Source organism: Pholcus phalangioides, unplaced genomic scaffold (genome assembly GCF_987345545.1).
Source record: "Pholcus phalangioides strain wild (caught in Gottingen) unplaced genomic scaffold, Ppha-v1.0 ptg000015l_1, whole genome shotgun sequence".
Classification (NCBI taxonomy): domain Eukaryota; kingdom Metazoa; phylum Arthropoda; class Arachnida; order Araneae; family Pholcidae; genus Pholcus; species Pholcus phalangioides.
The window spans coordinates 1,200,351-1,216,715 of record NW_028301608.1 but is presented as its reverse complement, the minus strand read 5'-3'; the positions used below and the strand labels follow the sequence as shown (position 1 = coordinate 1,216,715).

Sequence of the window (16,365 nt, the reverse complement as noted above, 5' to 3'; positions counted from 1 at the left end):
ATTTGAGCCAACCCTACTAGCACCCAAGTGGAGTGGGGTTAAGATGCTCATCTACCACAGTGTTAGGTCCACATGCTGTTAGGTCCTAGGTTCGAACTGGGGGAAGAATATACATATTTTCCCTAACGAGCTTGAGGCGACCACCAGTAGATGCTGTCATAGAGAGAGCCCAACAAATTATTGGAGGTGAATGAATATTCGCTGTCTAGACCAGCGGTTCTCAACCCTGGGTACGTGAAAGGTCAATAAAATCTATAACAGAGGGGTTGAGTCAGACCGCACCCAACCTATAATCCGGATTCGCGCAATCCTTCCTCTCGGCTCACTTTTCTTCGGCGTTTTAGATTTGATTGTTGCCGCATGCCGGGCTGTACATAAAAACGAAGAATGAATTAATTCGTGTTGTGTTTAACTTTCGTTGTGGGTGTTTGTTACTCCCACAATTTTCTACGTCAATTTTTCTACCAACCATCTGCTACTCACGTGATTTACGCTACGGATAAAAACGAGTGGCTAAAAACTGGATCTGTGTGGAAGCAGAAGTTGACTAAAACACCAAAATGAAGTACCATGCACCTGTAAACGTGAAAACATTTTTTGAATCTGCCAAAAGCGATTCTGTCAAAACTACAGAGATCTCCTACTACATTAGCTCTCGTATTGCGAGACGAGGAAAATAATCACACCATTGGTGAAAATTTAATTTCACCTTGCATCGAAGATGCTGTCAGATACATGCTTGCAGAGGAAAGTGCTCATATAATGAGTTTAATACCTCTGTCAAATAATACGGTGTCTCAAAGAATATAGGACATGTCAGACGATGTTGAGAGCCATAAGTCACGTCAAAGGTTGTGAATTTTTTTCTATCCAAGTTGACGAAAGTACCGACATATTGCGTAATATTCTGCGCTACTTGTAATTGCTAAGTACTTGAAAGAGAATTCAAAGAAAATCTTTTTGTCACCCATTGAAGGGGTCGTACGACTGTTAAAGACATTTGAAGCAATTGATCATTGTTTCGTTGAAAAAGGAATTTAATGGTCAAAATGCGTTGGACTCACCACAGAAAAATTCCGTACAAGTCCAGAGTAAAGATTGGGCGGTGCACGAAAAGGCCAGCTTGTGGGAACGGGGGAAAAAGATGTCTCCGTAAAGAAAATAAACGAATAAATATATACAGTCGGCCCCCCGTATTCGCGGTTTTTTTTCCTTCATTGGAAATCTTTTTTGGAAACACTCAGCAATCGTCATTCACGTGTTTTGTTTACAAAATTTGAGTTGTGCGTGTTTAGGGTGGCTCATTTTTCTAGTGCTACTGATAATGCTTCGGAAAGGCAAAAAAAAGTGAAAGGTTTACAAGAAAAATTGGGTATACATTGAGTATGCTTAGCGAAAGTAAGTCAATTGCTGCTGCTGTGGCCCGATATTACGGAATCAACGAATCTACGGTGAGATATATCAAAGAAAAAGGAATCTATGAAATTCGTTCAGCCGTGGCTGTAGCTGCACCTGTGGCAGCGAAAACTTTGCATCGCCTAAATCCATGTGTTTCTCGTACATAAAATGCTGGGTTTTTTTATGAGTACAAGAGTGCTACCAAAAAGGTATTTCAATTGATTGTAATATTATAAATTAAAAGGCGAAAAAATTTTACTCTTCTATAAAGAAAAGAGCTGGTGAAACGTCTATTTCATCAGAATTTTACGCAAGTAAAGGTTGGTTTCATAGGTCTAAGAAATGATTCAGATTATGCAATGTAAAAATCACTGGCGAAGAAGAAGAAGCCTCTGCGGACCAGGAGTCAGCTAGAAAATTTCCAAAGGGCCTATACTATGAAAGCACTTTTCCTGGATTGGTTTAAACGGTGTTTCGTTCCGAAAGTCAGGAGGTACCTTGACAGTGAAGACATGTCATTCAAAGTTCTTTTGATACTGGATAACAAGATGTCAATGCGTTCAAAGCTGATGGTGTGGAAGTCCTTTATATGCCTCCTAATCAACATTTATCATTCAGCCCCTTGATCAGGGGGTAAAGCGAACATTCAAGGCTCACTATACACGCCACTCAATGGAGATGATTGTGCACGCAATAGAAGATGCAAATGCATAAAATGTCTTGAAGGTATGGAAGAATTACACTATCACTAATGCCATTGCTGTGATAACTAGAGCCGTGGCAGCTCTTAAGTAGAAGACAAGTTCACCATGAGTAACATAGCGCGGAAGGGCTTCGCAAGTTCAAATCAGCAATAGATTATTTTCATGTCATAGATCCCTCTATTTTACGTTCTTCACATGTAGAAAAATCAGTAGAGGAAGCCTTGTCAACATATTCCAACATGCTTGATGATATGAAGAAGAAACATCAAACAGAAATCACAATGTCCTTTCAGAAAGCATCGCCAACAACTGCTGCACCGTCTTTTACGTTCCTCTTGTACCTCTGCGTCACCCTGCTCTTCTCATGATGTTCAATAAACGAGATAAACAAAAACCCTATGGTTTCGGTTATTCGCGGTCACCCCAGGAACGTAACCCCCGCGAATACGGGGGGGGGGGCGACTGTACACATATTTTTTGCATAGAAAACACACTTCCAGCCAGGGCCAAAAACAGAGGGGGGAGGAACTGCCCCGGGCGGAAAAATTTAGGGGGTGGCAGTTTTACATGGTAACAAAGAACACAGTTACGAAATTATCGAATTTCAAAGTTGTGGGGGTGGCAAAAATCTTAGTTACGGCCCTGCTTCCAGCAACACGAATCACTTTTGACTTCCGGCGTCCCTGCCTTAATGTGTGAAAAGTAAGAAAATGTTTTGCCTTGAATCACAACATAAGCCTACCTAACAACTACAGTGCAGTTTCATTAATTTCAGGGCAGTTATTCGAATTCCCAAAAAAAAATTCATTACATGGGGGGGGGGGGGGGGAAATACAAACGCTTCAATAAACTGTCATCCAATTGCATAAATCTATTTGGTGAGACGAATCGTGTCCCTTCCCCAGTAGCTTACCAAGGCTCAAAATAATGCTACGGAGGATAGTTTGGGAACATCTATCCTAGTGAAATGAAGCAGAGCCGGACTAAAAGTGCTTACATAGTGAACCTCTTCTCGATTTATCGCGGCAGAGAAAAGATCGTGGAAATGTCCGGGTGGACCATAGTGCGCCCGCCTACCGGCTTTTACCGGGATAAACTGCTTTTACCTTAGGGTGGGAACATAGTGCACACGTGAGAAATTGAATTTTCTGGATGTTATGCCATTATTCTGATATTTGGAAAGAAAAGCGATTTGTCTCCTCCGGAATCGAACCCGGGTCCCCTTGCATACCGGACAAGTGCGCACGTGTTTCCGATTCTGGAAACCCGCGTCGTCTCCGATTTGTTAAAAACCCGAATTTCAACTTTTTTTTTACCTTGAAGTTTGAGTTTTTAAGCAATGGAAGTGGTACAATTCCAGAACATTTAAGCGGCCCGTGGCACATTTTCAGATCACTTAAATGACCTGGGACGCAGTTCCAGAACACTTGAGCGATCCGTGACACATTTAGAGATCTCTTGAGTGACATGTGACGTGGTTTTAGAGCACTTCAGTGGCCCCCAGTGTGGTTCTACATCACTCAAATTATTTAAGTGATCCACGCGGCATATAATTACGGATCAATTGAGTGATGCGTGGCACAGTTCCAGAGCACTTAAGCGGCTCGTTCACATTTCCAGAGCACTTAAGCGGCTCGTTCACATTTCCAGGGCACTTAAACGACCCGGACACATTTCCAGATCACTTGGATCCGCGAAACATTTAGAGATCACTGAAGTGGCTCTATAGGGCACTTATCAATAGGGGGGGGGGATGTTACTTCAAGTGCCCACGAACTATCGAAAGGTTTTTCTCGTTTTTAGCGCACTGAGTACGATGCCGTAAGAATATTTCATACTTTCATAAAGCGTGGTTGATGACGTAAGCATTATCCAAACCCCCCTCCCCCTTGCCATCAAAAGTCAGAAAATCGGAACCCCCCTCGCTATCGATGATGACGTAATACTTGAACGGCCCCTAAGCAGCGTTATTGTTTGGTTCTGCTATCTCACAGGCACAAGAAGAAAGGATATTTCGTGCAGCCCCTTTGCTGACCAAGGAGAAAGTTAACCATTTTTAAGTCCACATGAATTACTCATTGATATTCGTGAAACTTAATCTTTTCCATGACCGAAGCGGTAATGTCGTATTCCTCTTTCATTTTGGTTGAGTGAGTAATGGGTATCACCCCTTTAGGACCCCTTCTCTTCGCATTAGTCCACTGTAGTAGATGGTCTGCACAAGTTTTACACACTATGTGTGTGCAGTCTAAATTTTATCTTGGTCACATGGACGGAGATACGGGGATGGGGGCCATAGGGATATTGCCCCCCCCCCCCCGCGTCAAAGATGGAGTCGACTGATCTAATGTATAGGTGTGTATGAATTGACATCATCATCGTGCGTTCCCCCAGCAATAATGACCGTGTCCCTCCCAGACTTCCAAGTCTATCTCTTCCTATGCTTGGTCACAACCAAGCCTAATGCCAAAGTACCCAAGGTAAGCTCTTTTAACAAAATTGGTGGTATTTCGAATAGTTTACGAGAAAATGCGTTATCGATTATTTACAGGTCGAAGATGACATAATTTAGTAACAATATTTTAACACAATAAGTTAAGTACTATAAGAGCTCAAAAAAATTTTTTTTTTTTTTAATCTATAAATTTGTTAATATTGTAATTTTAATTCATATTTTAATAAATGTTGCATTACTTTAAATTCATACGGTTTTCACAATATGGCACGGCACTTCGTTTAAGGCGTCATAATTTTTGGATAACATCAGTGACGAATTATCGAGGCTTTACTGTACAATATTTCAAAGGAATATTTCACCTCGCAATTTTTTTCACATGTACAAATGTCCACTTGTATGCTATTCATGTGAAATCAGCGTTTTATTTCGGTGACTTCAGAACTTTTGGTGTGGCAGCATTCACTTCAAAACAGCGAAAACTAGGCTTTAAATTTTGTAACCAAAACCATGACATTTGAATTTGACCAACATTTATTTTTCAATACGCCCACACTAACTGACATACAAATCTTTCCGAACCTCTTCATAGGCCAATCTGGGCCCCTTTATCATTCTCACAATCAGCCATAGACTTAAGATATAAATAGACCGCGCACGCTATTCATAAAACTTGTCGAACGTGAAGAAAAGATGAGCAGTATTGTCGGGGAAAGAACAGGTTCTGCGCTATTACATTTGGCGCGTTTTCGCAGAAGCTAGGATGTTGCTGTAACGAAATTTGACTCAATTCGATCAAGTTGATGAAAACTTTCCTTCATTTTTTCAATGAATTTCACTCATTTTTATGTGAAATATTTAGGGAGTATCAGATTTGAAAAAATAAATTCTATAAAATAAACAAATATTGGAAAACGGAATTTATTTATTTTCCATTAAGTGATAATTCTTAATAATTTCTTAACACATGGGTTTTTAAATTTTAATTGAATATATAATATTTGAAGGAAGTGAATATAAACAGTATAAATTTCATGAAATAAATTTTTTTGGCACAGTTTTTAATAGCTTTCTAAATATCTATACACACACAGGAAACAAAATATTGTATACAACAAATATATAATGTTTATGTTACTGTAAATTTGATAAATCCGTAGTGCGCGTTATCTTCAGAAATTATGCATAATAGTTGGTAAATATATGCATAATTACCAATATTTTTAGTAAGTTTGATGAATTTCGTAGCATTTATCACTTTTTACGAATGAATCGAATAATTCTCAAAATGAAGTTAGTAAGTTTAATGAATATGGAAAAAATCCATGCTGAAATATCACTTTATTTCAACAACTTAGTTCTGTCCGTATGAGATGCGTGCACTACACATATTTCGCCATAAAAATTAAATTAATAATAAATGCGAAGATAGAGAGAGATTTTTTTTCATCGGCTTAGTTCATGTTGGCTTTTGCTGTATTTATCAGCATATGCAAACATAACCGTTACGAAGAGGGGTAAAAATACTATTATTTTTAGAGGTTGTTATGCATTTTTATGCAAAACTGCAATTGTCTAGAGGGGGGGGGGAAGTTTTCCTCACATTCTATTTAAATAGAATATTTTTCATAAATTTATCCTTCTGAAAAGCATATTTTCTTCCAAGTTGAGCAAAACTCGAATGAACTCACTAGCTCGCCAAATCTCGCCAAATCTTGCGGAGACGTATATTTCAGTTAAAACTTCATAAAACTCACAATTTCAATCATTTATTGCCAAAAATTCTATTAAAACATTTAATAATGATTCATGCCATTTGAATTTTACCAAAACTTGGAACTTTAATTGAATTAAATCCAAAACGGAGTCGTTAGAAACTGAGATTACGTCAGAAATCCATTGCATCGTCAATTTAATATTCCAATTTTTAATTTATAAGAAGGGGAATAAGCAAAAAAGTATTCCTTTGTGAAAGGATAATGTTCCTCCTTTCCTAAACCGTTCAGAACATCCGAAAGCTGCACACGTGGTGACCATTCTAATGAAAAATAAGACAGCACTTGGAGATCGTCATACGAACAGCCATAAGGAAAGCATTGCCAGCGAGATTCCCTGACCAGCCTTTCGACCGGAATCACGTGACTCCGGATCTTTGCTTCACATTGTAACCCCTCGCGCGCACTCTATAGTATTATTACTCTGTGCAATCAGCCCTATGGCACTGGGAATGAAGGAAAAATTGGATCTTGTCTGGAAATATATGCCACTGCCTGAGGTGCCATAACACGATTTCGCTTAAAAAAATAATCCCCTAACCCCGGGGTTCCCAAATTGTGCTCCGCGACCTAAAAAGTTTTTTTTCTTACCAACATATCAACAATTTATGTAAAATACACTGTGAAAAGTGTATCTTTTCTTAAAGGTCTGCTACGGTTCCGATCGCACCGGGCAGCAAAACTGAATTTTACTACTGTACATCGATCACTCGTATTACTTTCAATTACAATTGCTTTAAAAAGCCAAAACTCTAAGTGCTGTCAATGTGTAAATGAAAAATATGTCCATTTGTTAGCAGAAACACATAATCCTCTGTTGGTGAATCCGTGGCACTTAAATCTTGAATGGGATGGGATGGGGGGTGGGGGGCTGATTTTTGATAGGACCACTGACTAAGATTTTGTGGCTCCTTATATTTATTTTCAAGACAACTCATAGGCTTAATTTTGAATATTTTAAGCCTATATTTTTTACCTATATAACGCCAATACCTAAGGAGCCCCCCACAGCCCTGTTAGCCTTTCCCATGTGAACCACGGCTCAGTTCCAGAGAACTTAAGCGGCCCGAGGTGCAGGTCCACATCCCTTAAATGAACCTCGGCACATTTCCAGATCATTTAAGTGATCCGCGGCACAGTTCCAGATGGCCCAATCGCTCCGCGGCATATTTACAGACCTCCTGAGGGATTCGCAACACTTACAGATCACTTAGAATTTCTTAACCGATGCGTCGCGACCGAAACGTGGGTCGTTCAAATCCCGTTACAGCGACGGATTCTTCAGCTATGGGTCACGAACCGAACTTCTGATTCGTAGGGGCTTTAGAGATGGGTCGTACAAAACCACTAACCATCAGCGGCTATTGATCTATGGGTCATGACCGAAACTCAATTCATGAGGGGCCTCAGAAATAGGTCATGCAAACCCACTTACAGACAGAGATTCTTGAGCTATGGGTCGCGACCCAAACCTCTTGGTAAGGTTAGGAATAGGTCGCACAAATCCACTTACAGCCAGGGTTTTTTCAGCTATGGGCAACCCAAAGCTCTGATTCGCAGGGGCTACATAACCACTGACGAACAAGGGCTCTTGAGCTATGCGTTACGACCCAAACCTGATTCACAGTGGATTCTTAGATGAGTCGTAAAAATCCACTTACAGTCCTGTTATCCTGTTAGAAATGCACTTATTGCGTCACTGGTTTCACCAATTTCGAAGATCAAACAGTCCCATGGGTCGCGAAGCCGATCTTGTTGGTTTTGGGTCGCGGCTGAAAAAGGTTAAGAACCCCTGCCTTAAGTGACCGGGTGCTTCTCCAGATCAATGAAGCGATCCGCAGCGCATCATCCAGATCATTTAAGTGATCTGCGGCTCAGTTCCAGGTCACTTTAGCGGCCTGCGGTTCATTTACGGATCATTCAAGAGAGACCCACGGCCAGGGGCGTAGTGGACCTTCTCGAGGGAGCCCCAGGGCACACCTTTTTTGTCTTGGGACCCCCTTGAAAGGGTTAATATGCAAAATAAGTGTATATTTTTGAGGGGGGCCTCATATGTGCATCTCACGACCCTGTCCCGGTTGCCCCAGCCTAGTTACGGGTTCGCCCGCCGCACAATTATAAAATCTTAATGGTGATCTGTGGCGCTGTTCCAGATCACTAAAAGGATCTTACCAATTCAGTAAAGTGGCCCGCGACACGTTTTCAAACCTATGAAGTGGTCCTCATTGTCGTTGCTCGAACTGAGCATCCACGAAATAAAACCTTCGCTGGTTTCGTATTAACGAAATTTGATGTTCGACCGTATATGATAACGGAGCTGAGGTTTCTGTTACATTGCGGAAGATTCTGGGGAATAAAAACTGAATTTAAAGAATAAAAATTGATTTGTCGCAGTCTGCCGAGAGAATTGAGTGATTAATAAAATGAATTAAAGAATAAAATTTGAAAAATGTGTAAAAGAATAAGTTGGTCGTCTGGTAGCACGATCGCCGCGCGAGCTCGCGCAAGTTATTTCGAACTTCTTTTTTTGTCGGTGGGACGCAGCAGCCATTTTCATTGTGATAGTATCGTAATGCTGACCGGTTTGAATGCGCTCTGAAAGCAACTGGAAATTGAGAAGCGCCGGTTTATAATCGAACTCCTTTTAATCGAATCGGGCTATGATAGAAATACCTCGCGAGAAGTACTGTGTGTGTGTGTGAGTAAAAGTGCAGTTATTTTTTTAGATGTCTAGTGCCGCAGGTTCTCACACTACCAATCAAAGCTCTAGCCCTCCGGCCAAGAAGCGCAAGACCGATTTTATCACCGAAAACGCCAATTCCAATTCGGTACCGCAACGAGACAGTTCCGTAAGTCGTGCTTCCAATTATTTAGTTCATTAATTAGTCCACTCGTCATCCTTCCCCCATGCCGGCATCTCTCCTTTGTCTATCAATATGCGTTTGCAAAATTCCATTATTTGCTTTTTATTGGAAAAATGCTATTAGGAAAATCTATTTGTACTTGAAATTTAATTAGAGTAGCGTTGCTTGCTTGTTCTGGATGCCTGAATCCGAGCGCAGGCCCTTCCCCCATAAGGGTAAGGCTGACACGGCCCGAGACAATCGTGGTTTTTTGTTTTTCATGCTATAAATTCACTATAGAAAAGATCCCAATCTAGGGGCCCTGACCTAGATGTGGGCCTCAAGAGCACCATGGGGCCCCCAGGCAAAAAGAGATTTTTCTGAGGCCCTACATGCATACTCCTAGAAAATTTCAACTACATCTAATTTTTGTGAGGCGGCTCACGGGCCTGGTGGTGCCTGTTTGGATCCATGCATTAAAATGCCACTGAAACAAAAAGCATTGGGGTGAGGGATGTACCCTAGCCATGACTGGGGTGAAAAGCAGCCCCGGGGCACAGGATTCTTTTTTCATGTTATAAATTCACTTAAAAAGGGCCGGTGAAAAATCTGGCTTGGGGCCCAATGAAGATCCCAGCCTAGGCTCCCTGCCTCAGAATGCGAAGGAGATCATGCTTCTTTCTTTTCAGGATTTTCTCAGTGCTCCACTCAGGGTTGTTGTAACTAGGCTCCTTGTCAGCTGAAGCAAGGTCAAATTTTGGTGCCCCTGTGTAATATTGGAGTGGTTGAAGAGGGAAGTTTTCACCCCCACCTGTTCTAGCACCAGGGTTGACAGATCCATCTGCTCCCTCACTAGTTGCAGTTCCACTCTCACTTAATTTGATCCCATAGTCCACTTATGGCCAGTGCTGCATATTAATGTATAGGCTCTACCAGGCACAGCCTGAATTAATGAGATCTGGTTAAAATTTGAGAGTTAAGCGTATAAATTTGTTGACAGGCAAGCATTTCTGGTCAACTGGGGGAGGGGGCTCGGAAAAATTGCTTTGCAGAAGTCCCATAATGCTCTTAAAGACAGCCCTATGCATATCTTTTTATCAGCCACCTCATTGGGCATTTTGCCTGTTGTGGCGTTGTATTTGTATAGCTTTTATTGCCATTCCCCCTTCCAGTCTTTCTACTGCTCGCCAGGTGGTGATACCTGCTGCTTTGGGAAACAGAGTTTGTGGATATGTTTGTGTGGGAATTCCTGAAGGGTAACCTGAATGGGCAAAAATCTGGTTTATTGTATTTATGGTTGTAACCCATAATAAATTTGAAGTCAATTGCTATATGCTCGTTGTCAGGGCCAGTTTCTTACATGGGCAAAAAGTGTTTGTATTTGGAGCCCTGAGCCACAAATATTGAAGGCTTAAAAATTTGGTCCTCTTTTATATTAGTTTCTTTTATATTATAGGTCCTCCCTCCCAACGCCTCTGCTTCAAATAATGCTGTATATAAGGGTTCCCTAAACTTCATATTTGCTCAGGCCCAGAACCATTTATGAGAAACGGATCCCACTCATAGTTTTAACATGAATTATATTTGAAAATGTTAACTATTGTTTGATAAAGTGTGTCAAATAATGCGAAATTCATTTTTTTCGAATTGAAGCGAAACAACAGCTGGCATATGTGTAGTGTAGTTTGAAACCTTAGTATATGAAGATAGTTATTCGTAGTAGCTTGAAATTTATTACCAGATATATCATGTTATAACAAGGTTCAAGGAGAATAAATTTGGTTCATTATATCTATAGACATGTCTTGTTTCTGAATCAATAATTGAACGTGAAATAATAAAGGGAACTTTTAGATGGCCAAAAATTTCTCTTCTGGCAATTTCTCAAAACTTTTAGCTGGAGGTTCGTTATTAGTGGAGCTCTCTGTAGCTGCATTTAACTTTTCGTTGGGTTCAATGTGAAATGAGTTTGTGATTTGCCTAATACACATTGCGCCTGATGGAGTGTTAACTGTGTTTTCAGAGTGAATCTTTGAAATTTATTGCTTCATTTTTGTAATTTAATGTAACTTGCTCAGTCACAAGAAAATGTGGTCATGTTGGTAGAATCGAGATGGTGTCACAGTAACAGCAGCAGTAGTAGTAAGGCATTAGGCAGCATTAATACAATGAAAATCCTAAGAAACTAATATCTTCAACGATAACAATTGCAGAGATGCCATTGACCCATTATAATGCGTCAAATACCCGGAATTTTGGGAAAAGGATGCATAAAAATGTTGTTCACTCCTCCTCTGGGACGCGTTCTTTCTTAGTTCTAAGAAGAAGAAAAATAGAAAAATCTCCCTAACTTTTTTTTACTGTCTATCATGATCGTGAGACCTTGAAAAAGTGGTTTTACTACTTTGTACATTGTATTGATATACTCGCGGGTTATTAAAGAAGACGAGGGATATCTAGCTGCTTTTTTTCCTGAGGGACAGTGTAGTTGTCAAGTTTTGAGAGTTTTTATTCCCCTGTGGATTTTATGGCTTCCGGTCACATACCGGAAATTATGGTACTTTTGTATCTATATGCCGGCATTCAAAGACAGTATCTATACAGCATAAATTCGACTTGGTCCTACAATATTGCAAATGCACATTTTTTTCCTTCAATCATAAAGGATCGGAACGCCCGTTCAAATTGTGAAACTTTCCCGAGGTCATGGGGAAAAAACCGAATGTATAAAAACTTGACCTTGAATATTCGCAGTTTTGTCATCTGGCTGCTATGTGATAGTCACCATTTCGCATCACGAAAATCATGAGTGTGTACGCAAAATTGCTTTTGGAGGGACCCAAGAATCTAATTCTTCACAGAAAAGTTTGGGTCACTAACACTCGAAAACAATTTTAAATTAACAGATAGTAAATAGTAACAGATAGGTAAAAGAAATTATTTTATTCCAATATTTTAATTCCTTACAAAAATATTTTTAGTTTTTGTTCTTTGGGGGCAGGGAAGAGGTCCCTTATAACCCCATACAAATTTTGCTTTTGGTAAAAATCGGGTATGGAACCCGCATGATTGTGTAATGGTAATTGGCTAAAAATGTGATTTTCTAAGGTTTTCAAATTTAGAGTTAGCTATAGCTATATATTCCTTTGAAAAAAGCTTTTGATTGCCACGGCAATCATACAGACCTACAACACATATGTATACATTAAATTTCAAATGCACGCATTACCAGTTCGGAGGATAGATGCAGGACCGTAACTGGGAGGGTCTAATGTCCCGGGCTCTGGACTGGGGGTGCACCAAATTCACCCTTTATTAACTGCTTCTACATTACATGGGTGTGCCAAAATGTGTTCTTGCCCCATTTGAGAAAGTAGCTAGTTGCGGCGCTAGATAGATGACACCACCTACTGAACACAAAACACTCCAAATGTTAGGGGCACACACATAAACACAGTTAAGTTTCCAACACAAATCTGATATAGCTCCCATATTCAGGTGTGAAAATATGTGACAGTTAAATGGCGACAGATCTGAGTAGTGAACCATCAGTTATAGAAAATTAAATCTTTTTACCAGGAAAACCAAAGTATCTTAGGTGGAGACTTGGTCCCAGACTTGGAAGTCTGGGGGCACGACGATGTCAGTTCATATATACATAAGATCTATCAACACCACTTTTGATGCTGGGGGGGAAGGCGTATCTCCGCCCATGCAAAGTATGAATAGGGAATCAGAAAATAAGTGTCTGAGAGAGAATCGAATCTGCTTTAAATTTGATCAGAAGATATTGAAAGTGCTAAGATATTTTTAAAGAAATGTAAAATCAATCAGAAGGGAGTTTATACATTGATTATTAATAAATATATAAATGTGTGCCTCCAACTGTTAATTAAAGTGGATCCTGCTTATAACGTTTTTCAAAAAACTGTCATAAAAACAATGTAAACAGGAAAACACTTTAAATGAGAAATCTTAATGAGAATTACTTATTGTATGAAAATAAGTTGTACTAAGTGGAAAAACAATGTTCTAAATTGGGGAAGCATAAGTGGGATCAACTATATTTGTTTTAGATTTATTACATGTGCGGAATTCGATACATTAAATTCTCAGTGCTAATGAGCTTCTTCTTGCAAGCTTTTCCTACTATTAGACAATGAAAGTAAATGAACCTTTTTGGGATAGAACATGTTTTAGAAATGAGTTATACTTGATTCACAGATACCTTCTACCTAGAACATGACCCACCGCTCAGTCTCAATGAAGAAATATAAGCAGGTGATCAAAGACCTGGGGCATGCTGGCAAAAAATTCAGAGATACCAGTGAATTATGGGGGCATAATTTTTTTCCTAAGAGGGACCCACTTTCACTCAAAGGACCTAGATTTTTCGTAGGGCCCCAAAGCAGAATGTTTCCCATTCTGCAACAAGTCCTCTGGTGACTGAAAATGTTCTGTGGTAAAAATTTGCCTTTACATAATAGCGTTTTCTACATTTTTCTTAAAATTCTTCCAGATTGTTCTGTGACGTACGCCACACATTTTGGCATATTCTGCTTTGGGACATAGAGATCCTTTTTCATGCTGGCAGATATCTATATATATATATATATAATTGATTTTCTGTGTGTGTGTTCTATATACAAATCTACAATTTTAGATCGATCGTCGTCAAATTTTGCATATATACCAAATGGAACCAGACTTGAACGATAGGAGCAGGACAAATGCCCAAAAACTGTCGGACAACAATGGTTTTTGGGCCTCAACAATCACTTCCTGAACGTTTACTTTGGTTACCGTGGTTCCCTAGCAATGCTTTTCAGACGTGTATATGCCTTTATAATAGTTTGCCACATTTTCAATCCTCAGGAGATATTATGTGATCCAAAATGCCTCATTTAAGACTACCCGAGCAGCGCTGTGTATTATAGCTAGTGCTGTTATAACTTCCTTATAATTTTGTGTTGCTCTTTGCCTGCAATTCATGAACTACACAAAGAAAATTTTAGTCACCAATATCAATTTTGTAGTCACCATGGTCACCTGGCCTGGGATTTGTCCAGCCTGGTGGTTTAGTGCATTCGCCCATCATGCTAGAGGACGTGGTTCGATTATTTGTAGAGGCAGTTGAATTTTCTTTCCTGAATTCATCGTCACAACAACCAGCTGTTAAAAACAACCTTGATATGAATACCAGGGAGTAACATAATCTTCGGAAACAGCTAACAGACATTTAATGTTCATTCAGGAAACAGTGTTGAGAAATCACTGAACACCCTTTTCTATTACTGCAGTACAAAATAGATGTAAATAAATCGCCCAAAATTGTTTAGCTCATACATTTGTCACTGTGACCCCCCAGAACGTAACCACTGTAAATACGGAGGGGCAACTGTATTTCTAACAGGTCTCTCTGGGCGGTCAGTGGTCATGTCTGTCTGTATTTCTAACATGCAACTTGATATGGTGCAGTACAGTGAAATAGGCATGGAGAAAAAAAAACCTGATTGAAATGAATGTGAATTTATAAAACATATTCTGTGATGGTATGATTTTCGTGAATTATTTTGGTCACTCTTGTCCGATTGGTTTTATCTTATTTTAAATATTTTAGAAAACTGTTAAATTCGTATTTGTTTACAAAATTACTTAGTTTTGTTTAATATTCATTTATTTGCTGTACATATCAGGACTTGATAAATCAAATGGGAAATATTTTAGGGCGAGGGCCAGCAAAATTTTATAGGCACCAAGCATTTTCCTTCAACAGAATGTGTCTAAAATAATATAGTCTGACTTGCGTGAAACTCTTGAGGGTCTCCTTTCTATACTAACAGGCACACTGACATAATTTCTGAAAATTCTATGCTGTCCTCGCACCTCAAATCATACATGAAAAGAAATTGGGACCCATATCAATCTTTTAGTTGCCATGGTGACCTGGCTTCTTGGATTTGTCAAGTCCTGCATATATAGTTTGTTTATTGAGAGTTGAAGCCGAGAGGAGGGTGCAAAGGGAGGGAGGAAGGGGTGTATTTTGGCAGAAATGAGAATGTTTCTGGGTGTATTTTACCCCTTGGCTTTTCCATATTTTAAGGATTTGGTGGGGGAAAAAATGTAAGCTGTGATCTCTACAGTTGTCTCTACTAGGGTTGAAGCTTCCGTCATATTTTTGGCAGAATGCGAAAGAAAACCTTATAATGTGGAAGACGTAGAAGCCACTTTTACAAAAATACTTAGGAGGAGGTACAAAGCAAGTACACAGTCATCCATCTATCATTAGCATTTTGCTAAAGCTTTTTTGCTGAAGGAAATTTTATGTGGCTTAAACCAGTGGTTCTCAACCTTTTGGGAACCGCGGCCCAGTGAATCAAATTTCTATGAGTCTACGGCCCAGTCTGGAATAGCTTACTCTTCCATAAGTTAATAATTAATAGACAACCAATTACCTTTTGATTGCAAGCTAATTATTTAATTAATTAAAAACTCATTTAATAAATTAATTAAACCCCCTCTTTAATTGAATAATAAATTTAAACCATTTAATTAGTTGATTAATTAATTTAAACCCTTTTAATTAGTTGATTAATTAATTTAAACCCTTTTAATTAGTTGATTAATTAATTTAAACCCTTTTAATTAGTTGATTAATTAATTTAAACCCTTTTAATTAGTTGATTAATAATTAAAACACGTTTAATGAATTGAATCCATTATTATCTTATGGAGTGATGCAACCTTTTTTTCTGGTAAAGTATTAATAACGTGCAGACAAACATAAACAAAACGTTTTATCAGCAACTGCAGTAAACATCCTCATTGCTTAAGCGCCGGAACCAGGGGGTGAACTATCTCTGCAGTCCTTAGTAACTACTAGTCCTAATGAACTACCGGTCGGAGGACTGCAGCTAAGGACCGCTTCAACTACTAGTAGTTAAGAGGTACTATGAACTACCAGTCCTTAAAGTCACGTGACGTGAAACAGTAGTTAGAGGGAGAGAAAATTTTTGGTTTCGAGAGTAACGGATCGCTAACCAATCGGGATGCCGTTTGAAGCCTACAACTACTACTAATTATTTAACAATCGTTTTTCCGCAGTGGGTGGTGGCAGCGATTTCATGTTTACAAACAAACATGTTGTAAACAAACTTTTTTTTCCGAGGGACTCGCCACACATTTTTGTC

General features: G+C 39.3%; 1 protein-coding gene across 1 annotated transcript in view; it reads left to right on the top strand.

The window, feature by feature from the left end:
• The first annotated feature begins 8,795 nt into the window (after positions 1 to 8,795).
• Positions 8,796 to 16,365, top strand: part of Uba1 (ubiquitin-like activating enzyme 1) — a 122,051-nt gene continuing 114,481 nt past the window's right edge. Inside the window, exon 1 of the mRNA XM_089242485.1 lies at positions 8,796 to 9,181. Within this exon, the coding sequence (XP_089098611.1) occupies positions 9,059 to 9,181 (123 nt within the window). The 5' untranslated portion in view covers positions 8,796 to 9,058. The remainder of the gene's footprint in view (positions 9,182 to 16,365) is intronic.